General features: G+C 39.9%; 5 protein-coding genes across 10 annotated transcripts; 2 read left to right on the forward strand and 3 right to left on the reverse strand.

Annotated features, from left to right (window-relative positions):
* Positions 1-10,417: 10,417 nt before the first annotated feature.
* LOC6539799 (ER membrane protein complex subunit 10) lies at positions 10,418-11,740 on the reverse strand. Its single transcript, XM_002086650.3, has 4 exons — positions 11,581-11,740; positions 11,355-11,522; positions 10,652-11,035; positions 10,418-10,592 (listed from the first exon to the last, which is right to left on the reverse strand). The coding sequence occupies exons 1-4, from the start codon at positions 11,638-11,640 to the stop codon at positions 10,521-10,523; spliced, it is 684 nt and encodes a 227-aa protein (XP_002086686.1). The 5' UTR covers positions 11,641-11,740; the 3' UTR covers positions 10,418-10,520.
* A 1,130-nt stretch (positions 11,741-12,870) lies between these two features.
* LOC6539798 (structural maintenance of chromosomes protein 5) lies at positions 12,871-17,150 on the reverse strand. The gene is made up of 16 exons (XM_002086649.3): positions 16,968-17,150; positions 16,529-16,901; positions 16,275-16,453; positions 15,940-16,186; positions 15,784-15,882; positions 15,433-15,720; positions 15,275-15,376; positions 15,017-15,225; positions 14,794-14,957; positions 14,376-14,705; positions 14,105-14,322; positions 13,823-14,047; positions 13,500-13,724; positions 13,277-13,434; positions 13,103-13,220; positions 12,871-13,046 (listed from the first exon to the last, which is right to left on the reverse strand). The coding sequence occupies exons 1-16, from the start codon at positions 17,039-17,041 to the stop codon at positions 12,951-12,953; spliced, it is 3,105 nt and encodes a 1,034-aa protein (XP_002086685.1). The 5' UTR covers positions 17,042-17,150; the 3' UTR covers positions 12,871-12,950.
* Positions 17,151-17,517: 367 nt separating this feature from the next.
* Positions 17,518-18,359, forward strand: LOC6539797 (growth arrest and DNA damage-inducible proteins-interacting protein 1). The gene has a single exon (XM_002086648.3). The coding sequence runs from the start codon at positions 17,574-17,576 to the stop codon at positions 18,270-18,272; it is 699 nt and encodes a 232-aa protein (XP_002086684.1). The 5' UTR covers positions 17,518-17,573; the 3' UTR covers positions 18,273-18,359.
* A 193-nt stretch (positions 18,360-18,552) lies between these two features.
* LOC6539800 lies at positions 18,553-20,889 on the reverse strand. Its single transcript, XM_002086647.4, has 9 exons — positions 20,531-20,889; positions 20,309-20,472; positions 20,073-20,252; positions 19,899-20,014; positions 19,745-19,838; positions 19,508-19,684; positions 19,149-19,438; positions 18,954-19,099; positions 18,553-18,897 (listed from the first exon to the last, which is right to left on the reverse strand). The coding sequence occupies exons 1-9, from the start codon at positions 20,817-20,819 to the stop codon at positions 18,614-18,616; spliced, it is 1,740 nt and encodes a 579-aa protein (XP_002086683.2). The 5' UTR covers positions 20,820-20,889; the 3' UTR covers positions 18,553-18,613.
* Positions 20,890-21,260: 371 nt separating this feature from the next.
* LOC6534619 (neuropeptides capa receptor) lies at positions 21,261-27,288 on the forward strand. Of its 6 annotated transcripts, XM_039373798.1 has the most exons (11): positions 21,267-21,690; positions 24,087-24,494; positions 24,799-24,949; positions 25,022-25,112; positions 25,172-25,371; positions 25,603-25,776; positions 25,836-25,910; positions 25,974-26,118; positions 26,170-26,329; positions 26,394-26,495; positions 26,953-27,288. In XM_039373798.1, the coding sequence occupies exons 2-11, from the start codon at positions 24,282-24,284 to the stop codon at positions 27,076-27,078; spliced, it is 1,437 nt and encodes a 478-aa protein (XP_039229732.1). In that variant the 5' UTR covers positions 21,267-21,690; positions 24,087-24,281; the 3' UTR covers positions 27,079-27,288. The 6 variants fall into 6 exon arrangements, 5 of the variants coding, with proteins under 5 accessions (XP_039229735.1, XP_039229734.1, XP_039229733.1 ...); XM_039373800.1 differs by lacking the exons at positions 26,170-26,329; positions 26,394-26,495; positions 26,953-27,288 and having other exon boundaries at positions 21,263-21,690; positions 25,969-26,109; XR_005561030.2 differs by lacking the exons at positions 25,974-26,118; positions 26,170-26,329; positions 26,394-26,495; positions 26,953-27,288 and having other exon boundaries at positions 21,261-21,690; positions 25,172-25,367.
* Positions 27,289-27,343: the final 55 nt, after the last annotated feature.

Consider the following 27,343-nt stretch of genomic DNA (forward strand, 5'->3'; position numbering starts at 1 on the left):
GCGACTCCCTGGACGCGTGTACATGCGTACATCTGAGATTCGGGCGCACTCCTTCTATATGCGGACAAAAGCTCCCGAGGAAATGGAACTTAGCAAACTCGGCAACGGCAACGGCAACGGACACGGACACGGCTCATGTAGAGTGATAAGTGCATAATTACACATAGCCCCGCACACCCCGGTGTGCCTACATGCGGATACATAAATATTTATGTGCCGCATGGCCAGTACATAATACACAGCTTGATTTAATATTTGTCTCGCCCACTCCCCGAATTTCATTGCCCACGGCCGGGGGCATTATGTGTGTGCCTATGTACTGCACTGGGAAAAAAGGGACATAGATCCTTAAGTTAAAGCAGCAAAGCATTCAGAAGATGTTTGAAAAAGATAATCTAAGTTGCAGTTCCTGATAGCGACAGATTGCAGACACTTTCAATCCATTGACATAACCATTTTAAAAATATTGAAATAACTTTTGTTAGTTCGAATTATTAGATACATAATCAACAAATCCAAACGTATGGTTTATCTTTCATTTCTAAAGAAATGATGCTGCTAAAAAGAAGTACTTCAGATATATTTGTGAATTCCGAGCTGATTTTTCACATCTCCGTGGAAAATAACAGCTCCTACAGATATATTAATATTTTTATTTTATGTTATGATTGGACAACCTTAAGATAAGCGACACATAGGCCTAAACACATCTCTATAACCATTGACACGTATTTTCTACGACTAGCATATGGAAGTTCGGGTAGAAGCTTAGCTTCGACAGTTACCAAAAGCTAAGAAATAGCCCACTCGTTTGCCAGAGTGTAGAGGTACTGCTTCGGATAAGCCCCAAAAGGGGGAGTGAGTTACAATCTCCTGTGTCACCGACAACTGAACAGCCCCAATACACATTCTGCTCGGGCTGTACATAGCATATCGCTTTTGGGGATGCTGGCAGAGTTTCCAGGCAGCGCGTTCGAGGCGGTATGTATCTGTATCTTCGACTCACCCCCGACTCTATTTATCTCGCGCTCCGTCCTGCTCTGCCGCGTGCCGTCTCGCTCTGGCGCGCTCTCTTAGCTGGCCTGCAGACTCTCTTTGCACTTCTCAGATACACTCATCAGATACAGATACAGATACATTCGGCCTATGGGTTTTTGTGGTGCAAGGGGGAAGGCTCTGATGTTTACGTCTGCATCGTGGCCGTGTAATGCCCTATTAGTTATCTGCTACCTTCGCGTGCCTCCATTATTTTTAAAATAGGAAGACGTCGCAGGGGCATCGCGAAGAGGGAACTGCCTGCAAAACATTGGTTTAGCAATTGGTGTTTGTTTTATTGATTTCCATACTTGGTGATCTTTAAATCTAGCTTAATAAGCCACGAGTCATGTGGTTTTAATTTGCACTAAGCCACAGTTGCCATTGAAATATTAGCACCGACATACTACCAATTAAAAACCTTATTCATATCTATGAAATACAAAATGTATTTATTCGTAACTGGTTACAAATATTATTTTAATATTAACGATGTACCGATGTAAAAATAGTATTTCTAAAATGATTTTAAAGCGGTCATTACTGATTGCATTGACAATTTTTTAAGTTTTACAATCATTGTGTAGTTTTTGGCAATTCTATTTCGGATGCTTAAAAATAGGGTAAGAATTCATATTTTTAATAATAAATTGAACCCTCGTTTCAAAATAAATCACTAAAGCTTTTTAATGTTTTAAAGCGCACAAAAATAAACAACATATCTGGTAGTTACTTAATAATAAATGCGTGCATGAGACTTACACATCGGTTAAAATTAAAGAAAATATTTGATATAAAAATTAACTGTGCAATTTAGGCGCCAGTTTCCACCGGTTTTTCGTTTCGTTTTTTCATTTTAGAAGTAGACTCTTAAGTGTAAATAATTAGCAATACAAATTAATAAATATTACATATTATACATTATTTCATTTGCATTTCATAGTTAAGCATAGGGCTTAACTCAACTATTCCCATTGGATCAGGTGAAATAAAAAAGGTTATTAAGGTTATCTTTCGTAAGAAAACAGCAACTCCAGCCTATAAAATTTCGGTTATTCGAAATCTGTCGAAATCTTTGCAATTCGATTTTATTAATGAGCATTTAAATGAGTATGAAATCGGAATAACAATAATAATAAAATAATGACACGGTTGGCTAATGTGCATAATAATACGGTTAGCCACTGTGGCACATACCGACATGCGCATGTGGACGCCGAACTACATGCTTACCTGCATTATTAATTAATCATACTTAGGAGGGAGGAGGCACTGCCTCCTTGCACTGGACCACTGGGACCACTGGTCCCACAGGTCCCCTGGCCTGTGGTGGTGGCCTAAATGTTGGCCGCGCGTCATTAGGTGGCTGGCCGAAGAAGAGCAATCGAGAATAGATTAGTATTTAATGGCTTTTATATATTTAAGCAAAAAGAGACCGAAGCCTCGAAAAACATTCAAATGCAATTGCAGTCGAGTGGGGAGCGTGGAGCTGGCCGTTGCGACCCCGGAGGCAACCTGGCCAGGGGCGTAATCAGGGCCCAATGTGGATGGGATGTGAGCATGGATGCCTAGGAGCACGTGGCCCCAGCGGTCCATGGGACTTCGAAATCATATATTTATATTTCCACTAATTCATTTTTAATAATTTGTTTGGTTCTGTAGTCCGTTGCTCATCACGCCCCGCGCTTGTGTGTTAATTATCGAGGCTGAGACTTTAGCTCCGACTTGGTCTGCAAGTCTGAGTGTCCGAGGTGTCTTCTGCTCGCAAGATAAACGAGTGGAGCCACGCAGGAGCAGGTCGCACTGCCCAGCGCTCCAGAGTTCCCCAGATTGCGAGTTTCTCAGATTCCGAGACGAACTTTGCGATCCAGATTCGGGGGTGAGATCGACTCGTTCCAAATAATTTATTGTGCTCGTCCAGTTTCTTTTGGTCTTTTACCCGCACGTAAGACTAATACATGGTTTAGTTCGAGGTTCATATGCCGTCATCTACATATCATTAGTGGCTGCAGTTGAACTTCTCAGAGTCAAGCATGCTGGTCGCGCCTCCGTAACCAGAAAGAATTTTTTAAGGACCCAACCTCCCTATAAAAGTGTTAGGTATATATTTTACTTTACTTTAAGGCCTTAAAATCTATTCATTGCGAACTGTCTAATTTTGGGAGCATACTAAATTTTACTCCAATTCAACTTTAATAGAAACCCCTTGTGAAATCTGAATTTTTCAGAAGAGTGTGTTTGCGATTAATACGAATACTTTAACTGCAAACACTCAGCTCTCCCAGTTTATGCTTGCAATCTATTTCACGCTAATGGTTGGGGTTCTCCTCGCGGGTATTATAATTATGGCATTGGTGCTCGACCTCCGACTAACAGCCGTAAGTGTCAATGCCAGAGATCGAAATGCATTTGAACTCGGCTTTCGGGGCTTGGGCCTCCGATGGCTTCTACTTGCAGACTCCAGACTCCAGGTTCCAGATCCCCAGATCCCCAGACCGCCAGACGGAGGTGGAGCTTGGGGCGCTGTCGAGAATGGAGGACCGAGAATCGCTAGCATTCCTCGCACAGAAGGAAGTACTTGTGCTACCGCTCTGTCCCCTGCCATCCGACTCCCCCAACTCTTCCAACTCCGCCTACTCCTCGGACTTGTCCAGCTCCTCCTCCACCAGTACCTGCGTCGTGCTACACTGAGCGAAATCCGTCCTGATCGCAAAGAGGAGGAGTAGCGCACATATCGCCAGGGTCCAGGGCCAGCGAATGACCACGAGCAAAAGTGGGAGTTGCTATAATTGTTTAATTATAGGATTTTGCCTGCTTGACTTTGCATTTTGTGCTCATAACTTTTGCGCCGAGTTCATGTTACCTGCCATCTGCGGGGTATACGGTAAGCCACATGCCCTCTTATACATCAAGTATCTGTTAATTGGGATTACTTTTTACTGGTTGCGATAGTCAGTGTTTAATTTATTGTAAAATGTGGAGAAGTTGTTGAGTCAACGGTTATGGTTAGTTGTATGACCTCCTTGGTAAGGGTGTGCGGAAGTCGGCTTTAAGCGACGATGTCTTTGTTCTTTCAGTTTTGACACGGGTTGCTCTCCTTGTTCTGCGCTTCGCATTAACCTTCGTAACAAAATCTGCAATCGCTCCAGTGCTCAGGCTTTGGAACCGGCATCGCCTCCGATCTTGCCGTGCCGCGTCCCCCTCCTCCACCTACCGCGCCAGCTTTTGACGAACTGCGTCGTTATGGGCGCTGCTCGGCGAGAATCAGTCTGCCGCCTCCGATAGAAGTCGTACTTATCATATCACAGCAGTCGATGATCAGCTCATTATCGTTCCCCTGCTGCTCAGCGATGTTTGCAATAGTAACGATTTCGCTAGTTGTCTATTTAATTTGGGATGTGGCATAAAGCTATTAAATTAATATAGTTTAATGCCAATTTCGCCATACAACTGTTGTAGTGGGAAAAATTTGATCTTTTGTATAAATTCAATTAATATACAAGTGCAAGTCAAAGTATGAGAGCCTATATATTACTAGATTCTTAAAACCACTTAGTATTTGACCTTAACAAATACATGTGTGCTGTATTTATAATTTCCTTTATTTGAAACAAAGAACCTCGTTTAGTAAGTAATCAAGACACCAATAAGAACTAAGTCACAGCTTCGAAATGGCCACTCCTTGGACAGAAATGATCATCATTGTGCTGTAATATTACAAATCCGAGAAAAGTGGAGTGATGCAGCCAACATTGGAGTGCTGCATTCTTGGTATGCGTCAGAGATTCCTAACGTTTTTGCCGATCTGATCGGCGGGACGGATGATGCCGGCGGTGATGCCGCTGCAGCAGCCCTTTCCTGCAGTCGTGTACCGAGAATTATGGCCACTAGCCCGTGCCAGACGCAACGCCTGTGCCGCAGCCCACCTCCTGCCCATCTCCTGCCCATCTCCTGCCCATCTCCTACCATCTCCTGCCCATCTTCTGTTCCTTCTCTGGAGAGGCCCCACTCTGGCCCGGGGCGATCATGTAGGACCTGGAGAGACCGGAGTTGCAGCCTCCTCGATGGCTCAAATGGCTAAGACAAAAGACAGGGGGAAGGGGAAACAAGCATCGAACGGGCATGTCCACAGTGCGACATATCGAGGCTCCCAACCGCTCATAATTGCCCAGCGATCGAAGGGACCTGGACGAGGTCCAGGAGCAGGACAATCGGGACACAGCACCCACAACAAGCCGTCATCGCCATTGCAGGTAATTTAGTAGCAGGATCCCGAGTATTCTAATATTCCTTTGGTTGGGGGGCAAAGGACCGATGGAAAAGGGGGCGGGGCCGGGCTGGGCGGTGCAGGGAAGGAAATTGATGGGCAGTTTTACTATGCTTTGAATACTTCAGACGTGACGTGAATAATGCGCACGATAAGGATCTCAAATGCCTTCTTTCGTGGGGAGTGCATGCAAATTTTCAAAGATTATGCGCCGATTACCAGCAGTTAAAGTGATTTGGAATTTTGTATGGGCACTGGAAATTTTACAGATTTATGTGCGCGCATTTGGGAATTTTGATTTTTCGGCAATTTCATATTTAAGCCACGGCAAACTTGGGCTCTGTATTCATGTTACAGCAGCATAAAGCTGGAAAGCAAAGAAACATCTGCCCATTTAAGGCACTTTAAGTTCATTTATTTTAATCGCATTCACTTAAAATGCGCTTACGCCCCCGATGGATTTATTTATTTAAAAGGCTTTACGAAAATAATCATAAATATAGACGTAAGGTTCTTCATCCATTTACCCACAAGGCAAATCTTTTGAACTTTGACTTCGTTCCGCATTCAATCAATATTTTTATTGCCCAGCTCGGCAATCTCATTGAAATTCCGTTTATCCTTCAAAGGATTTCTGCAATCGGAAAACCTGTAAAAACTGGAATGGTTTTGAGAGATTTTTTTAGATTTATAAAATTTCTACATAGATATTTTCAGACTATCCGTAAAAACTAGAGAATTGCTAGATCCGCAATTCTGACAAATGCTAATTATTGCGCAGGGATACTTCGTCATGTGCAAAGTGCACATGTATTTATTATCCGGCCCCGAAGGACTCGCAGGAATATCAAACTAGCACTTGCCGCAGCGTTTTCTAATGGGATTATCTCGATGATAATGAACCGCACACCCAGCAGAGCACCCGGAATGAGTCCGCAATTGGCCTTCCCATGACCAATGCAAACCAGAGCGTATTTGCCCGACGCATAAGCCTCTTTCCCGCCTTTTGTGAGATGCTGGGTGTGTGTGGGCAGGAAAAGAGCAATTGTATTCGGGCATGAAATTTAAATACAAACACGCGAACAATGCCGTTTATGAACCTGTCAATCCGAAATTCAATTGGGATCGGGATTGTGTGAATTGGAATCAGCTCGGATGGACTGGGTATCAATGCGATTGTTTAATCACTCGACACGACGCTTGTGAATTGGCGCCAGCTGCTAACTTGTTACAAATTTATGCTCATGAGTGCATCTGCGTGGGTCCGTGTTTGTCCAAATGCTTTTGGCATTCAAGCGGCCGTATTAGCATTTATTTGCTTTATCAAAACAGAACGCATTCTTTGGGACTCATTGCTTCTTTATCTAACTGCAAGAAAGGAAGTCTTCTTGGATTCTTCCTGGATTACGCCGTAATATGGTCTGTCCTTATGTAAGATGCGTTTCGTTGGTGAAGAACTTATAAGGGGCATATCCTCTCCGACTGTGTTTATTTTAAATTCAGAAAAACATTTTTCGAACTACGTACAGGTACGACGGGTTTAACAGTCCACGAATTGCATTGCATCCAAATAAATTGAGATCCGTTAGGGATATACAAATAAAAGGTTGTATATTACAGGACAGGCATTTAATGAACTGGAAAGGGATAGGGGATGTTGTGGATAGTACTTGATTGTAGTGGAAGTGGCAATGGGGATTAGGCATTAAACTTTAAAATGTGTAAGGTGCATCTTTAGTTCTAGGCCCAGCTTAGCTTTTCCTCCTCATTTAAACCCATGAACACACCCCAAACTAGCCACATAACTTTTATCAGTCTATCTATTCGAACTAATTGGGGGTGTAATAGCGCTATTAGCCGCTCCGAATGACAACACCCCTTTACTCGCTCGTTTTGCGATCGAATGTGGGCCAAAGGTAACACGTTAACTGAACCATTTAGTTAATTGAATGCGGCGGTATAGCCCGCAACCCTCTCGGCGCCGTGGGGGTGGCTAATTTAAACATCGAAAAATGTATATTTTAATGACCGGCTCGGTTGAGTCGGTGTGCCAACACTTGACAAGTGCACCGGGATATGCACATAGCACTTATTAGGACATACATATATAATTAGGGGTATCGACCAACTCCATCTCCAACTCCAACCTTGTTAACGTTGCCCGGCGAGGAAATGCGAAGAGTGACAGATTGCATGGCATTACGAGAATTTTGACAGATGGCCCTTCCCGATTCCGCTTTTTGATCTGACAATTTGTGGGCTCGAATTTAAAAGTGTTTTGTTATCCTTCAGTGCGCCTTGTTTGCCAAATACGTAATTTAAATTTAAGCGAAAAGGGGTGACGGATTAAGATGCTTAAAAAGAGTACAATTCACAATACAGTCGATGTCAATATTACTGTCACAATATTTGGGATTATTCAGATGACGAACTCTTTGGTGTGGGGACAGTAAAAACTGAAACATTTTTAACATTATCCCATCAGATTGAGTATGTCACTTTTAAGGGAAAATTTTAAGTAGGAATTGCTCCTTAATCTAAAAAAACACATTGTGCCTACTTCTGTCAAACTCACTATTAGTGCTTACTACAAAAAAGGGAAGTCGGATATTACATTAACTTTTTAAATAAATACATTATATACATTTATTACGAAAAAAAATATTGTTAAAAAATATATTAGTTTTATTTAATACAAATTTAAAACAATTTATAAATTAGCAGGACAAGATTCGTATACAGTTAGAAACTCGCTAAAGAAACAATAATTTTCAAATCTAAATATAACACGAGAGAACGCTATAGTCGAGTTCCCCGAATATCCGATACCCGTTACAAACCTAGTGCAAGTGCGAAGGAGAAATTTTAACACTGACAGTTGTAGGCGGCTTGTGAGCGTAAGAGAGGGCGTGGCAACTTTAGCTCAACTTTATATGGTGAAAACGCTTTCTTCTGCCTTTTACATACTCTTCAACGATTCTAGTGTACCCTTTTACTGTACGAGTATCGGATATAAAATTATATTATTATTAAAATCAAAATAAATGGTAAGACTGTCTTGATAAATACCTGAAACTAAGAAGAACCAAAGAATCATTACCATTTAATGCACAAATGGCCAAAACTGTATCATTTGACCGCAGAAAAACTATTGTTGAAGTCCTCGATATACATAAAATCATAACATCCCTAGGCGTAAATTATGGGTTACCACATGTTGGCTCGCCTTGTGGGTAAAAAACAAGCCCACGGGCCATTCGTTTTTTACGCCATCGGAGGCGTTCCAGGTCCATGGAAAAATTTGGGTATCGGCAAATTGTCACGTAGCCCTCGTCGCCCTTACCCTGGCCAACATGTAGAAAATTGTTTTTTGCAAGTGCTGGGGATTCCCCCAGCAGAACTTCCCCGGGAAGGCGCCACGGATTGTAATTACAAATTTGAACTGCAACCACTCGGCACGCATCGCACTCCAGTCAATTTCGGGGTGGTCCGTGGTAAAGCGACCGTGTAATTCACGATTCTCAACGGATAGCCCGTCACTTGTGGTAAACAGGCATTTAATTACGGTTTACACTTTCAGTTGGATTAATTCGTCTAAATTGAGTCTGGCATCGGATCTCATTTGGTATTTTAAAAGTGGATATTGCAATAATATGTGCATAAACTTCTTAACCGGTTGTAAAAACTATGTGGATATTGCAATAATATATGCATACACTTCTTAACCGATTGTAAAAACTATGGCCAAATAGCGTTAAAACTGCTCTTCAAATATCTAATATAAATATAGTATAGTATATTGAATGTAGAGATATATATGGTATAGATATGATATAGAAAACAAAGCAGGCGAATATTTTAAATTCAACGTTGCATCACAGAAATAATTAGTAACAAAGGTGGTTGTGTGATCAAGTAAAATCGAAAAACAAGAGAGACCGCTATAGTCCAGTTCCCCGACTATCTGATACCTGTTACTCAGCTATTGGAAGTGCGATGGAGAGACTTCAACACTGACAGTTTTTGGCGCTTTGTGGGCGTGGCTGAAAGTTTTTTGGCAAATCGAAAGATATTTACCCGACTAACAAAAATTTGAAAAAATATCAAAACATTTTTCAAAGGTGTGGGCTTGGCAGTTTTGGGCGGTTTGTGGACGTTAAACTTGGCGTGGCAACATGGGTCAACATATACCCTTTTACTCTACGAGTAACGGGTATACAAATAATCAAATTCTATATTGAATTTGAAGGAACGTGTGAAGTAATCAAAAAGTAAAAATTAGTTCCCACGTCGAAATGTTATTCTAAGCTCTAGTTCAAATCTATATTAATTTTGTAACTTACAAATTAATATACTAAAGAGTAAGCGAAAGTATTAGTACCCTTAAAGAAAATTAATAAGTATTATTTTCATTTTTACATTCTAATTTCCGAATGTTTTTATGCCAGTCACATGATATAGTCGTCCATTTTCGATTAAATTAAAATCCAAAATGTTGTTTTTAAAAGGTCTGGTGAAAAATCTTATGATCAAAAGCAACGAAGAAACATTTTCCTTGAGCCAAAGAAAATTATGCAGAAAGTACCTTTCATTTCAGAGGTTTAAAACCTCCTGGTTGACATACATCTGAACTAGGATCACCAGAATTTTCTGACACAAAGGCATTCAGCTATATAAATTTTCAGGGGATAATGCTCCGGACCTTAAAATCTCTTAACCATCTTAAAAGTAGCTTGGGTACCAAAACTCAATTGGAAGTGCTGTAGTGCAAAGCAGGCAGCACCTATCATTAAGCGTCATAAATCCAGAAGATCCCACGTTTACGGTATAATGATTGTGCCCAAATACTCAAATGGAGCTTATTAGATATTATTTATATTGACGACTTTCTACAATAATTTTTCAACCAAAATGGACTGAATGAAAACAGGGGAACATCAGATAAAAACAAATATTGTCACCAAAACGAGAAATTTTAATAAACTGCACTCCAAAGGTCTAAAATTCAGTCACCATTATTTACCACAACACTCCTTAAACAGTCATCAAATCCCAATGTATTGATATTTCTGCACAAAGGTAGATAGAATTATTTTAAATAAAATGCTGATTCAATCGATTTTTACTTTACAAGCTTTAATTGCTAAATCCAAAATTGTCTAGGAATTGTAATTAGGAAATGCTAACAAACAAAAGAATACACATCATACAATTAAACCTATTTCGCACCGTCCTGATTGGTGGCTCCCGAAATGAATACCAGCAAAACTACCGGAACGATGTACATCCACTAAAAATGAGTAAGTGAAGTTAGAACAAAGAATTTCAGTCTAAAATCTATGAACTTACGTATTTGGCGAAGAAGCCGCGGTTATCCCGAACCTCACCGCGCTCCCTGGCCTCACGCTCCCGCTCCACCTTCTGAATGAATCCAGCAGTATCAGGCACGGGTGCCAGTTCAGCGTGGCGAATGAGCACATCGGTGCTGAATTGCGTTTCAACCAGCTTCTTCACGTCTTCTTGGGTGCACTCAGCAGTGGCAGGGGCCGTGTCCTGGGATACAGTGATGCCGGTAACGTATCCGGAGGGATCAAGCGACACCCAAAGCACGTCATTCAGTTGAGCTTGCAGCAGACGACAAGCCTTGTTGGAAGTGATGAACTGCGCCTTAGCTCCATTTGAATAAACCACCGTGGCCTTCAAGCGGTAGAACTCGTTTCCTAGGGCCAGTTTCTAAAAAAGAAAAGTTGCCAATTTTTGTGATATATTCTAATTGAATGCTAAAAAACAAAAAATCGTAGGCTCAATAACTATAGATGCATTTTTAAATCAATGGTTGATGTTGGTAAAGTGCTAAGCAAATATCTGGGCAAAATCATTCGCTAATCATTTTGTATTAACCGGAATTCAATGGGATAAAAAGATGCTCGCTAGTCCTATAGGGTTTATAGGTATGCACCATGTACATACATACAACAATCCGGGATGGCGAAAAATGCTTAACATTTTCCTACCGGCGTGCTCATGTACCTGATGCACAAACCACTGTTACCTTAAGCAAGTCCAGATCCACAGTGCTCAGAGCTGGTTGCTCCACATTGGCCAGTCCAGAGTTAAGGCTTGGAATCGTCACATTCCCGCGGAAGGAGAAGCTTTCCGAGTTGGCAACCAGCGAGTGTTGGAGCTCTACTGTAATCCAGCTGTCATGCTCCAAGAATCCCTGGAAGAAGAGTTCGCTTAGTCTTGTTAAGTGTGTTACGCAGGGGTTTATCACTTACCCAGCTGCTGGCCACCACACCCAGCAAGAAAATTAGCACAAATTTCGCCTTTGAATACATGTTTTCCTAGAAAACGCTCAATTTTAATTTTAATTTGTCAATCGTATGAGGGTTGCGAATAGTGTGACCGCGTAGTGCTAAAACACCGCAGCTTCTGGAAAATGTACTGAAATATACTGCCAGTAAGAGGGGGTATTCCGGTCTCTCTCTGAACGAACGGCTGAACTGATACCAGCTGTTTGACATCGAACATTTAGCATGACCCCAATGTGCCATATTTACCTAAAACACATTTTGGTACTTCACTTTTTGTTTTCTTAGGACTAAAGGGTAATTTTTTAATTCTGTAATTTCAAATGCAAGACTCAAAACTTGCATTGCCCCTTTTATAACTACTGAATCTGTCCAGTTTTAAACTATGACTATATCAGTACGGAATTAGAAAATATGTTCGTAACTCACCCGTATTAATTCTCTTATTGCAATAGTATTAAACAGCTGAACCGTTTTTCTTTAATTACAGTGAATGAAGAGAAGTTCTCAAATATTTTTTAAGTTCACTATTTCTATTATATTTTTGTAATCTTCACATCAACGTCGAACCTGTGGTTTTTACTCTCATTATGTTGGGACTTAGTAGGCCAGTAGAAGATTTATAAATATGGCTATATAGCAATAACTGCTGATCTAAAAAATCCCAACCATAATGGGGGCACTCACGGATTCCGATCAAAACCCGACTTCTTTAGAGCTGATAAAAAACTAACAAACGATCTGAAGTTAACCTGAACTTTTATAGTTAGCGTTTTAGACTCGATATAGGTGTGGCGTAATGGAGTATTCATAAATATGTCGACATAATTTTGCTCAAAATTAACCCTGTAAAGAGTTGGCTTGCTTTAAATTACATAAACATATACATACAAATCTAAATATTTATTTTTTATCATGACAATAGTTCAACCAATTATAGTTTATAATCAATCTAATTTATTTTAAAAACATATGTACACTGGCATCTCCTTACATAAAAGTATTCGCATTGTAGTGTTAAAATCACATAAAATGTGAAATAAGATATAGGTGCTTTTGTAGGGTTTTAAAACGAGGACAAATTGAAATCTGATAAAATAAATCGTCAGGCATCATTGCCTTTGGACTTGTTTACGGGCTTAGACTTTTTTCCGATTAGGCCAACAGTTTGAAAAGAAGTCGCAGCCAGGCTGGTCATTTGAAAAAATGAAACAAGATTAATTATATTTCTTATTTTTTAATAATTAAAACCAGTAATTAATAATTAAAAAGTATTTCTTTTATTTTAACGAAGTTTTAATACATAACATAAATCTTCTGATTAACCCCAAGTGTTTTTAGGTTTTTGGGAATTTCATGCCATGGCAAACAGTTTTAGAGTTGTGAACAATGGAAACGCATAGATGTTCGTTGTAGTTCAGGTCTCGAAGCAACTACAAAGATTAGAAATGAGTTACTAGATTTTTATAAGAATACGTTTTATATTTACCTTAGGTGTTACAAATAAATACTGGGCCGAGCCGTGCTTGGTGGCTTCTTTAAGGAGTAAATCGAATATGTGACGTTCATTTGTAGCATCCATTCCTTGATTTATTTCATCAACACATCTAAAAAGTGAGAATTTTAAATCAGCATCCAATTTCCAATTGGGTTCCGCAATTACCTGAATGGCACATGAGTGACATGTTGCAAGGACAATGAGTAAATTGCGATAGACACAGCGCGTTCGCCACCAGATTGAATAAACTTATCTAGCGCCTGCAATTGGAGACCTCTCCTGAACTGGACCATTATCTGAATTCCATACGAGTCAAAGTCATACTAAAAGTATAAAAGTTAATTTCATTTACATTTAAAAAAAGATACACAACAGTTTTAGTTCTCACTTTGTCGGTTTTGAATAACACAACTTCTCCCACGTATTCAATGGCCTCCATAAATTCGCTGAACTTGGTACTGATTGTATCTACCAAGCTATTTAGTTTGGGCTCCCATTTGTTGTATAAACTGGACATTTCTTGCTCCATGCTTTTTGCTTGGTTAACAGACTCTTGAATTCCTTCCTCTAGTTGTTGGACTTCATTGTGCAGTTGTTGATAGCTGTCGATGGCCTGCATATTGTTATATGGAAGGTTATTAGCTCAGTCAGCTTTAGTTCACTATTTTAAAAGATACTTTTGCTATACTATTTATCCACATTTCAGTTTACCTCTGAATTAACACTTTTCATGCACTCCAATCGTGCCTGAAAGTCATGTATTGCCTCTCGTAGTCCGGGCAAATCTATACTTTCCAACTCCCTAAATTCCTTCTTAAAAGGAAATTTGCTACTGGTTGGAAGTTCTCCGTCGCACAGACGCTGCACATCGCTCTTTCGTTTGTTCACATCACTAATTTGATTTTCTAATCCCTGCAGCAGTTGTTGAAAGTCTCTCTGCAAGTAACACAAAACCTATAAATAAATTACTTAAATATATTTTTATTTTCTTACGGTTGCTGCTTTACTCTGTTGCTCGCTTTCGCTGAGTGCATCATATTGACTTTCATGTTGCAGCATATAAACGGACGCCCTTGCATGAGCCAATTTCTTTTCAATCATAAGTCGTTCCACAGATTGTAAGTAAGCACACAATTTCGCCTCGGTTTCGACTATTTTTTTCAAGTCTATTTGCAAACTTTTATAGAAATTTGTTTTAAGAGAGTCTAGCGCTGAAAATATAATTTTTAATGACTGTTTATTTATTGCACTAAGAAAAACTTACTATTGTTGCTCTGAAGGGCTTCGAGCTTCTTTTTGAGGGTTTCTATTTCCATTTTAAGGTTATTAAAATGGGTTATTTTTTGGTCAAGCTTGCGTCTCTTCTCTTGCTCATCCTTTGCTACAGTTTGCAAACGTTCAAATTCATTGTCGGTCTTGGTTATTGCATTTTTAATGCTGTCACTTTCCCTCACTGCTTCGGAGCACTGTTTCATCACCAGTGCCAATTGCTGCGCATCCACTGTAATAAGTTGGTTTTTCGCGCGGATAGTACTTTCTGTAAGAATTGTATCCGATCGATAGCGGGATGCGGTCACAACGAACTTCTTGCTTCCTGAAATGCACATTATAGGGGAATTGAACCACAGAAATTATACTTGAGCGATGCGAAAATTGAGTAAAGGCAAATAAAGAATACACACCGCCAAAATAAACTCGGATAGTTTTTGGAATGGATGAAGTGTAATTGCTCACAGTTTCTGTGCCAATTGGTATATTATGAATTGAGTAGGAAGCACACAGCTTGTTTATTAATGGTATTGGTCCAGTTACAAGATCTACGAGATATGAACGAAATCCGAAAGAGCTGTAAAGGTATTTAAAATTAGAATTTGTAAGCATATTGGACAATAGACAAATGCATACCGCAGATCGCCGATCGGCACTTTAGGACAGTACATAAGTCTATCCGCTGGTGCGCAGTAAATAACGTTAACTCCCAATTTTTGCTTTACACACAACTCGTTGATCAAGTCCGACATATCTTCCTTGTCTTCACATGCGAATGCAAATAAATCACGCTGCGACACAACGTTTTCCAGGTACTTTGCGTCCTCATGGTTTTCCACTGTAAGCTATAATAGCGGTGTTAACATTATAATGGTTAAATTTTGAAAAACTTACCTCAAGTATCATTGGGTCATAAACGGTCAGTTTGTACCTTTGCTTATTTTGTGCCAACCAGTTCATGGCCGTAACCAAATTCGGGTTTCTCACTCTAATTTCCTAAAAAAAAAGAAATGTAGCGTCAAGTTTTCTTTTTTATTTTAGTATGAATTCACCTCTATCTTTTGCATTTTGACGTTTCTCAACCGCTCTATTTTATGCTTATACGCAGTAATTTCGGGAATCTTTTCATCATTCAGTTTTTGCTCCAGTTGTTTTCGTCTGTTGTACTGCTCCATTGCTTTACCGCGCGCCGCCGCGCACGATTCCTTAGTCCTTTCCAGCTCGGAAACGATCTGAGGCCTGCTCTTATTTAGGGTTTCCAGCTCGTAAATTTTATTTTCCACCAATTGATTCAATTTATCACAATCTGTGGCCGTTCTTAGTGATTTTTGAATGCTTTGCTATTTGAAATTTTGATAAGGAATTATTTGGATGTTAAATATCTTCAACAAAAAATAACTAACCTCCAATTCATATTTTTTTTCGCCAATTCCTTGCTTCAGAGAGTCCAGTTGATTTTCAATAGCCGTTTTCTCTGACACAGCTTTTTCTAATAAACGTGTCTAGAATAATTCCAAATCCACTTTTAGAAAATATATAAAAACTCGGTCAACCATTACCTTTTCCAAGCAGGACTCTCTGAGTGACACTTTTTTCCTCTGAATTTGTTCTTGGGCTTGAACAAGTTTGTCGTGTTGGTCCTTTAATTTGTCGCTCTGAGTTTTGGCCTTTTTCACTAGAGCTTTCATTTCTGCAGCCTTAGTTTCTCCAGCCTGGGTCTCAACCCACAATTTCTTGGCACTGTAGACTTGCAGCTTTTGCTTAACCTCTTCGCGTTCTTTATATTGGGCAACAGTCATTTGTAAGCTATTAAATTTATATTAATGTAATTAGGTCTTTCAGAAATGATTAACTTGGGCTACAAATAAATAAAAAGCGGTCGACTATGTCTTACTGTTCCAATCGTTTTTGCTTTTTAACCAGATCACTTTTCTCCTTTTCACGATTAGCATTAGCATTCGCCTGTTGTGCGCGCATTTGCTTTAGAAGGTTGAAGCTGTTGGTCAGCTCATCGTCACACACGGAAGACATTGTGTTAAGCAAAAGCTCTTGGGGATTCATCTTGGAGAAGTCCTGAAATAGTGGGTTTACAATAAATAGGTGTTTTATTTATGATTTGCCATATAAAGATAATGAAGAAAGACATACCTGAACCCGATCCTGAGGGAGAAACTGGCACAAGTTGCTGACTTGTATATTATAGGAGGACACGGCAGCAAGGAAGTTCTTCTTGGAGGTGTCCTTGTCGTTCACGGAGAAGATGGACGAGCCATTCGAGTTTATGACGCGCCGAAAGGTCTCCGTGGTGTTGGGCGTGCGTCCGTAAACCCGGACAATTATGGTGGCCGAGGTTTTGTTGCTCTGTATATAGTCAGCAACGCTGGCGGAGCGATCAAGGAGAATCGGTTCCCCTCCCAGGCCCAAAATGATGGCCGATACAATGGTGGACTTGCCACTGCCATTCGGACCGGTCAGGACATTCAGGTAGTGCTTTGGATGGAATGTTATCTCGCTGTAGGAGCTGTTGTTGGAAATAAACAAATGAAATGCCCATTGCGAATTGCGCCTTTAATGGAAATGAACCTACACGAAATCCTTACAGTACACGGAGTGTATGCGACCGGTCAGTTGCTTGGAACTTAAGGCACGATCTCCCGCCATGTCCAGGCATAGGCTTCTACCCGGTAAATGCTTGATTTAACTCAAGTAACAAATGTTTTAAATGTGATTCCGCGCTTTCTAGAATTAGTTTCGTATTAGGGCATAGATGCACGTCACATTGATGTCGATAACGATTGGTATGATATTAGGGGTACTCCTGTGTGCCATGGGCATATACCCAAACCTATTTTCCTTTTTTATGATTAAGCATATCTTCAAATAAAACATAAACTTGAATATTTTACCTATAAGAAATCTATTTCAGAATAAATACTGACATGTAAATCGCAATGAACAAGTACTGGAACTTAATTAAGCTTATTAAAAGAAAAAATTTTACCTAAAGGATAGCTAAAGGTAGGATGCACCCAGACTGTCCCTATATTTGATTTACAATAATTATCTTACGCCACAAAATAGCTAAATTAAGCTTCTTCAATAATTTTCGTGTCGACGGCACTAGTATTATCGCTATCGATTTTCTCGCATCTCTATTGGAAAATAATAAACTATTTTGCTTAGACAGTTCAAAATGAATGTAGGCAAGATAAGCGTTGTAAGTAGACTACCTGCCCTCCGCTCGTGCGCGCACTACTCGAGCGCTGTAAAAGTGGAGCTGCCGGCGTCCTTGGTCGGCGACGAGGATGTGGAACCGACCTATCCCCAGGCGGTGGACAAATCCGGCCTGCAACCACAACACAAAAATGTGCTCATGAACAAATTGCCCTACCAGGAGCCTCACTCCTGGATACATCTTACCGAGAAGTACCAGAGACAGAGCTTCGGGCGGTATGGCGCCCAGAGCAATGTGAATCCGAAGATTTGCTTTGATTCCCACGGAGAGAAAGACAGCAGGCACGTTATGCAACTAGAAACACTTCTAAAAATGCTGGAGAAGAACCAAGCGCAGAAGACGGAGGAACTGGAAAAGATCAATGCCCGTGAAGAGGACATTGCGAAGAAGATGGAGAAGTTGACACAGTGGAAGGCGGACTTGCACGCGAAGATCGCCAAGCGGGAGGCGGATGCAGCAGCAGCTATACAACGCAAGGAACGCCTAGTGGAGGAGGTACGCCGACACTTTGGATTTAAAGTGGATACACGCGACGAACGCTTCAAAGAAATGCTGGAGCAAAAGGAGAAGGAAGACAAGCGAAAGCAGAAGGAGGCCAAGCGAAAGGCCAAGGAAGAGAAGATGATGGCCAAGCTGGTGGGGAAAACATCAGCGTAATATTTGTAGTATCAAAACCATCGATTTAAGCGAAGAACTGTTGTCTGTTGCCAGTCTCTATAATAAAAACAGTAATGAACGAATGCACTTTTTAGCCGTACTTCATTAGAAGATTTTAAAGTGTTCCAAATGCCAGGACTCAAAATTATATACATATATTCTGTATTAGGATCACTACCCGAACGGATCTAGCCATATTTTTCTTGGGAACTAAAGGAGCTAGAAAGTTGATATCGAGGCTAACCACAATACAGTTTTTTGAATTGTTTTTACAGTAGAATTTTATATTGCACTGAGAATTTATTAATTAATATTTTTAGTTATACAAGTAATATAAAAGACTATTGGCTTTGGCGGATAGACAGGGAACTATAACCCGATTTTTCGCTTTCACGCCGGCTATTCGCAAAAATACTTTGTTTTTTTATGATGAATTCCTCCTCATTGCAGTGTATGCAAGCACTTAAGAAGTTATGGATATGCTTTTCTTTCAATTTGTTGGCAATTTTGAGCGCCATATCTAACGCTTCACTGGTACGCTCGACTTTGTGGAGCGCGGCATTCGCTTTTATTATCAGTAGGTAGCTGAGGAACTGCCATATGTAGCTATTGCACTGTTTTGCCTCTAAAATGATAGATATATAATATATATTATCGTTCGATGTGAGTGATGCACCAAACCTTCAATAGACTTTCTGGCACTGAAACAGCATTCGTCGAACCTATGTGATTTAAGATGAATCTCAGCCATTTGGTGAAGTAGGTAGGACTTCTCGATAGGGTACTTTGCGAAATTCATCCGGTTCTCGTATCGGTTTCCCATAAGTCTGAAAGTTAACTTATTAGTAAACCATTTTTATTCCGAACACGAATTACCGTGAGTTTGTCACGGCCGGATCTACTGCTTCCGAGCTGTGATGCGTAGTGCGATCCCCAAATACGAAGTGTTTCACCTCCTTTGACTTATCCATAGGAAAGCGAAGTAGTCGAAGCAATGAGTTCTTTTCCGAATAGCGAAAGTTCTTCGGAATTGTGTACTGATCCACGTAGGCCAAAGCCAAAATATTGTACACCTCGTTTATGAACTCGAACTTCCAGGGCATAATCCTGTTGGTTTTTTTCACCACGTAATCTCCCATTACTTCCTCCACGTAACTGGTCAGTTTCTGAAATTAATTGGTGACCAATCTTTTTTTTCTTTTGTTTGACGCCATTGATACACTCGAAATTCTTACAGTTAGACTTTTGGTTTTTCGAAGATACCGAATACTACGCAGTGCAGAAATCATATTTCGACTAGTTTGGTACTGAACTCGATAAAGATATTCCTGGCGAAATTTATCCATTAACTTCTTGTTCGTGAACTTTTGATACCGGATATTGTACATGGGGCTACGGGCTTCCAGAATTTTCTGAAATCAACAATTTAGGACACTGATGAAACTGATTAATGAACAACCAATCAAACCAACCAGAAAACTTTTGATCTCGTCATATTTCTTTGTAGAAAGCGTTCGCAAGTACTCAGTGGTGTTTTTACATTGATCTAAGAGCAGGTTCGGATTCCTAAAACAAATGGATGTATGGTGGAAACAATGTTTTTTGAAGGTTCGTATCTGGGTTTACTTTCGAACGTGCTTTAGAAATATCACATCATGCCAAGACCTATCTATGAACATCTGGTTAAACACATCGAAAGCACGACTTCGTCTCGCAATTTCAAGTGGAGAAAGCATTTCTTCCTGGTAAGAGAGTGGTTATAAACGTAAAATTAATTTAGAAATTTGCATTAATACCCACTTCGATTTCGGGAATGCTGAGGACGTCGCATTTCTCCTGTTCCTTCAGAATTTTCCAAAGCGGCCTGGTATCCGGCTTGTACTTGTTTTGTACCTCCGCTAAGTGCACTATAAGTTTCTCATTATCCGAAATGTACTGAGTCATTGAAGGGCCACAGGCATCTTCAATGTTCTCGTCAACCTAGAAAAGCCCAAAAATCAAGAGAAACCCCCATATAGCCCTAAATACCATCATACCACCACCAGTCGCTGCTCGAACATTTTGGTCTTGTTTCCAGTAAAGACACGGGTATTATCGTGGAGCTCGGCTTTAGCATACTCAAGCCGGTTTAGTTCATACAGTGCATCGCAAACCTCCAAATTAATAGGCGCATCACTGCGTTGCAACATTTTCAATAGTCCTGTGGCCGAAATCAATCTACTTATTGCAACTTTTCAAGAGGACGATACTGAGCTTACGTTTCGCTTCCAAACTATCATTAAGTGCCCCCTCTGCCTGGGCATTCTTCCTTTTGCTCTGGCTTCGGCGATATAGAGTCGTGAAATCCGCAGGTCCGAGCCTAAGGGCTTTGTCGAAATAGTACATGCCCAGGTTCTCCCTGCGCCGGCGACAGTAATAGGTTCCCCAGTCCTTGTAGATGCCCTGCTCTATATCCGGGCTCCAGTCTATCTTTAGCCATATGGGTATTGCTGCGTCTATGCCCTGCGCTTGCGGAACGATCGAGCCCGGCGGTATAATAGAAGTCATTTTAATATTTTTTTTTTATTTTGTTCTTTTTTCAACGAATAATTGAAGCAAACTGAAGCAAACTCGTTTCAGTTCATGTTCAAAGACTTTTATTGAAATGGGGCTTTGATTTCGAGACCAATCTACTTGATACTAATCAATTGGAATAGGACTTCTTCGTCCAAAGATTGGGAAACAACGTATAAATCCTTTAAGAACCTATCTGTCTTTAGCACCTGGCTGAAGTTCAAGGGCCGCGAATGTAGCGAAGTGAGGAAAGCTGCATCCTTATTAGGCTCACATTCGGTCCATTCTCAAGCACTTCGGTTTGCCCCAAAGCCACAAGTACAGCCGAAATTAGTTCCCACATGCAATAATATCGAGATGTTCGGCTTCAACGCCTGCGCATTCACCTGCCGAGACTCCCTACTCCCGAAACTGGTAAGGACATCTGGACATGCAGGCAGTTGCTTTCCACCTGCCAATGCCCAAGCATCCGGCGCGACAATGTCGGTAGTTTGTTGTTAACTGAAATAAGTGCGCTAATAGCGAAAATGCGAGATGACACTCGAAATCAATTAACAAGTGTCGGATCAGAAGCAGTAACGAATGCATTCTACTGGTTCTACAGATGCATGTGGAAAATAGGTGATACGGTTTCACGTAGTTTTCAATATTATAAAAATGCCTTCTCTTGGCACATTTACTCGAAATAATATTTGAGCAAAGTTGAGAAAATATTAATGACACTAATTAGTGATAAGATAAAAGAAAATAGTCCATTGTTGTCCTGATAAGAAAAACACCAAAAGGACAAAATTAATTATACCTATTAGAATGGTAAACGAGAAGAGATGAAACTTAATTAGGCAACAGAAAATCTTATAAAAAGGTAATTCGAAACCATTTTACAAAAAAATACATTATACGATACACTGTACCTTTACCTTCATCTGCTACTGGAGTAACTCTCTGGGGTATTATATTTTAAATATTAATTAATATTAATATTAATTATTATCGCACTTGTTTTAAAAACAGGTTCCCACATCTTTTTTACTTTCTTACGCTTGTCTTAAAAATAGGAATGCAGAATAGCCATTTCCATAATGTCAACTGGGGAGAAATATTTATACATGTAAATATTTGTGTATGCAGCGATAAAAGCTTTCGTAATTGAGAACTACATATGTATAATTTCCCATAGTTTGGCGAACTTTGGCATGCGGTTCTTATTGTTAAGCAGTTCTTTAAATTAGGATGGGAAATCTGCGATGGGCTTGGTTTCAAGAGTTATAGTTGCCCCTTGCTTACTAAACTCCTTCCACAAGCTGTGAAATTCACAGTGTGAATAATAGAACATTTCTCACTTATTCCATCTGCCCAATCTGCACTCAATAAATCCAATGAAACCAAGTGCCTCTGGATAAATACCATGAAAATTCCCAGATGTCCATACATAATTATATTTAACTTAAGGCGACACTTGACTTCTGTTGCACACACATGAATATATATGCCATCTTGTGGGTTTCGGCACCCAAGTAATTAGCAACACGTGGCCTGGCACTTCGTTCTGGTGTCAACGGAGGGGCCTTTGGAGGGAGGATGGGTTTGGTCACCGCCTAAGTGTCTCTAATGACCAGATGCTGCACTGGATTAGGTGGGTCGGGAGAGCGCCTGGCTCTTCTGAGTATAAGTAGCCAGAATTACTGATATACTGGTTTCTGTACGCACGGTATGTAGTGGATGGCTACTCCGAATGAGGCCCGCTATTTATTACCATCTTTAGGCAGTCGCTCCCCAAGTTGGCCTCCTAATTACACGTGTGCCTTGCTGATTGCGTATTTCGTCAAATTAAATTCACGACTGAGCACACTTAGTTGAAAGTTTGGAAGTGCGTAAAATTCTATAGTTCGCTTCGCTAGGCCAAAATGTCTCGATGTGCTGAGTTCAGTTTGTCTCGACGACATGTTCGTAATAATGATGAATCTGTGGCCAACAGCCATGCAAACTTTTCTGGTTGCGAGTATTCGCATTTATGAGTAATCCATTGTTAGCCCCATTCAAACTGGCTTAATAAATCCGACCAAGATGCTGCTGCCGACACCTGCAACCACAATATAACTAAATAGCTGTGGGCATGACACTTTTAATTGAACTCTAAGTTTTAATACTGAGGACTTTAGGCTGTGGGTGGATTTTATAGAGAAGTTATTAATAGGGCGTTGCACAAGAATTTCCAGATGCTCAGCTAATTGCTTGACTAATATAGTCTACAAAATAAACTGATAGCAATTAAGTCGTACATCGCTCGACAAACAGAAAAATAAATGTAATGGGGTGTGTGCCAGGTGATAAGATGGCATCTTTAAATTCAAACAATAATCCATGTTTTATTCACTCTTCCGAGTTTCTTAAATTATATTAAAGTGCCTGCCTCTTTGAGGTAATAAAACCTTTAGAGGGACACTTTCAGCTTCTCCCCGATTTGATTTATGCATTTCGACATTTCAATTTAAGTAAAGAAGATATCTGGACACCATCGACATACATATTTATTTAAATTTTTCGCACAGGGTTTGAAAAGAGAAAGCGCGATTTTGTTCTGCAACAAGAACAAAGCGGAATTTTAATGTTACAACATTAAAGTACAAATAAAATAGAGATTTTTATTTTGTATAATAATGTTTTACTAAAGAAATATTTTCACTTTAATTTCGAAAACTTTCCAATTTTGTAGTGTTTGTTCCGTTTGTTTAACTTCTGATCTACTTATCTACTCCTAATTTAAGATTAACTTTTTGTTGTTTCTGACGTAAACACAAGAAACCAAGGGGGATCGCAGTAATAGAGTTCCACGACTATCAGATACCCGTTAATCAGCCTGTGGGAGTGCTAAGTAGAAGTACAATTTTTAAAATTGTGGGCGGCTTGTGGACAAAGTTCTGAAACAAACTTGAACAAAGTGGTCATTACTTTTCCAGCTTTAATGCGGACATACGGAAATCGATTCGGCTGGTTATCCGGATCCACTATATGAATACATTGTGGAAACACCTTCTTATAGCTGTTACATTCCTTTTAACGAGTCAAGCATACCCCTTTGGAGCTACGAGTTACAGGTCTAATTACTCATTCTGCGGCATGAACATGCCATATCTACATATATATTTAACTTGGCCACATATATATTATAAATGTACATGGTGTTTATACATACATATATGCTTTTGTGTAGGTGTCTATTTACATTTTAGCCTAAACCATGCCTTCTTATCTTTTTAGCGGCAGACTGCGGACAGTAATCTGCGGCCATCTAAAAGATACAGTGGCTGTATTAAACGATAGCGCATCGCGGATTTTTCGCTATCCATAAAAATTTAAACGGAAATTGTCGTGTGCCATGTGTGACTCTAAGTTCAGCGGCGGCCGTTAAATATTTTACACGAAATAAACAAAAACATTTAGCTCTGTGTTAAAATGAATTCATCGACCGATCCGACCCTTTCAGATTTAAACACAAGTTATACAAATACACCGGATGTATACGCCACTAGTGTTAGCTTTGATCCATCCCCCGGATTAGAGGAAGTGGGAGCCCACTATGTCTGCGGAACCTTTAACTGCTCTCCAAAAGAGTTCGTGGCTTTTGTGCTTGGTCCACAGACCTTACCCCTTTACAAGGCCATTTTGGTAAGTCTTTTAGAGAACGACTGAAACATTTTACTTGCAATCAAATATTAAAGACGAAGAAATACTTTTTTCATTGTCAGCTGTGATCCGTAATGATTAATTAACAATCATTCTTCATGTTATATTCAAACTTTAATACAGCTTATTAAACTAGTTTTAATGTGTTTAAAAATTGGGTTTCAAAGTACATAACTAGGCTAAATACACATGTATATTTATTTAGCGGGACTGAAATTTGCTTGCTTCAATTTAAGCTTCTTAACTGGAAAATGCTTGGTCTTCTGTTTGCGTAAACCTTTTCCAGATAACAATTATATTTGGAGGCATATTTATAACCGGGGTCGTTGGTAATCTCTTAGTGTGCATTGTGATTATTCGCCACTCGGCAATGCACACTGCGACCAATTACTATCTCTTCAGCTTGGCTGTTTCTGATCTGCTGTACCTATTATTCGGTAGGTAATCTAAGTAAAATTCGACCAACATAGAAAATGTAATTTTCTAATATTCTATTTGCATAAAACTAGGACTACCAACAGAAGTGTTTTTGTACTGGCATCAGTACCCGGATCTCTTTGGCATGCCATTTTGCAAAATACGCGCATTTATTTCCGAGGCGTTAGTATACCTACTTTTAATTTGTATTTCAATCATTTGTAATACCAGCTATATTTCAGATGCACTTATGTCTCCGTGTTCACCATCGTTGCATTTTCCATGGAGAGATTCCTGGCGATTTGCCATCCATTGCATCTATATGCTATGGTGGGCTTCAAGCGCGCGATTCGGATAATAACAGCTCTATGGATTGCCAGTTTTATAAGTGCCATTCCATTTGGACTGCTGTCGGATATTCAATACCTTGACTACCCCGTAGGTATGAAACTACATCATAGATTCACTCGTGGTACAAAATAGGGGGCCTGGCACTTGAGTCATAAAGCAGGTTGCAGAAACCTCCTAATTGAATTGAAATGGGTGGTTGGTAAGGTCTCGAGTTCCTTTTGTGGGTGGGACATGAAAATCACCACTCAACATCCAATTATGCTCTTTGAATAATATCCGAATAATATGACTAGTTATGAACGGCATTTATTACGGTTTTCAGATCATTCCCGCATTGAGGAGTCGGCATTCTGTTCCATGCCGGACAAGATTGTTAACGAAATTCCAGTGTTTGAAGTATCCTTTTGCATATTCTTTGTCATCCCGATGATACTCATCATTATACTCTACGGACGAATGGGAGCCAAGATTCGGTCTCGAACAAATCAGAAATTGGGCAAGTACCTGGCTTCTTCTATTGACCCCAAAAAAACCGACTTCAGGGATGTATTCCAGGTGTTCAACATGGCACCAACAACAGAGAAACGAGAAACTCTCAATTGCGGAAGAAGACGGTAATTCGAATGCTGGGTGAGCCTTTTTCCAAACAATACTGATCAAATCCCACAATAACGTCCCGTTTAATCAGTATAGCCGCTGTGGTGATAACATTTTTCGTGTGCTGGTTTCCGTTCCACCTGCAAAGACTCATTTACCTGTATGCCAAGAACATGGATAACTTCTTGGATATAAACGAAGCACTCTTCTCGATTGCGGGATTCGCGTACTACGTTTCATGGTAAGTGCCCAAGTGTTTTGTAAGCTGAATATTAACTGATTTCATTGACAGCACCGTAAACCCAATAGTTTACAGTGTGATGTCACGTCGCTATAGGGTTGCGTTCAGGGAACTCCTCTGCGGAAAAGCAGTGGGCGCTTATTACAATAGTGGATTCGCGAGGGATCACTCCAGTTTCCGGGAAAGCTCAGCCTACGACCGCGTTCATTCCGTAAGTTATTTAAAAACACATTTTAATCTAAAATTTGGCTATTCTAACTCAAACTACCCTTCAGGTGCACGTCAGAGCCAGCCGACTCCCAAATAAGTTCGAAACGGACTCCCAATCTGCAAATAGGGTGTTGATAAAGAAAACCTACAGTCTCCCGCTACCAAAAGTAATTAATTTAAGTATTCGTAGTTTGCTAGTATAGTAAAGTGAATTAGCATAAATATAGAGCAACCACTTAGTTATTACAACTCTACAGATTCTTTTGAGCCGGAAATCCCAGAGTTGCTTCCAAACTTTTCCGTGTCGCCGGACTCTCGGAGCACAAAGATACCTAAGCGAATAAATCAAATTAAAAAGTTATTTCACTCTGCGACAATTTGTGTATCCTTGTAATTCCCAATGTTGAAGTTTCTTAGTATTCCGGCTCCATCCTCGCTTAGGTTGATTTGGCTTTGTTTACACGAATACCTATGGGAACATAACTTTTCCTTACGTTGCATGTCGTACGAATTAAAGTGCTCGTATGTGATTGTTCGAGTTCATAAAATACAGGGCGAATAAATACTACATTCTTTTTATATGTATTTATATTATTGTAATAACCTTGAACCTTGTACTTTCAGAATGCGGACTCTACAGTCCTGAGCACCACTGACATTGTCATCGTGCTGGAAAACAGCCACACAGTTTGCGAGGAGCCCAAAGTTGAGAATGATATTTGGATCGAAAACGAGGAGACTTGTATTTAAGGAGGAGGCCATTTCACCATTTGTAGTTTAAGCCAAAGACGTCGATTGAAAACTCGAGGTAACGAGCACAACTTTTTGTAGGACTAATTTAAGAGCAAAGATTTGTGTATTTGGTTGAATTTGTGACATGACTAGGAGTCTGTCTAAGATATTTAATTATTTCCACTACATCTCATATTACTGAATAAACCAAATGAGTTTTATTATTAACGAACAGTTGTACTAATTGTGATTGATTCTTATAAATATGTATTTATTTATAAAA

Source organism: Drosophila yakuba, chromosome 3L (genome assembly GCF_016746365.2).
Source record: "Drosophila yakuba strain Tai18E2 chromosome 3L, Prin_Dyak_Tai18E2_2.1, whole genome shotgun sequence".
NCBI classification, from domain to species: Eukaryota; Metazoa; Arthropoda; class Insecta; order Diptera; family Drosophilidae; genus Drosophila; species Drosophila yakuba.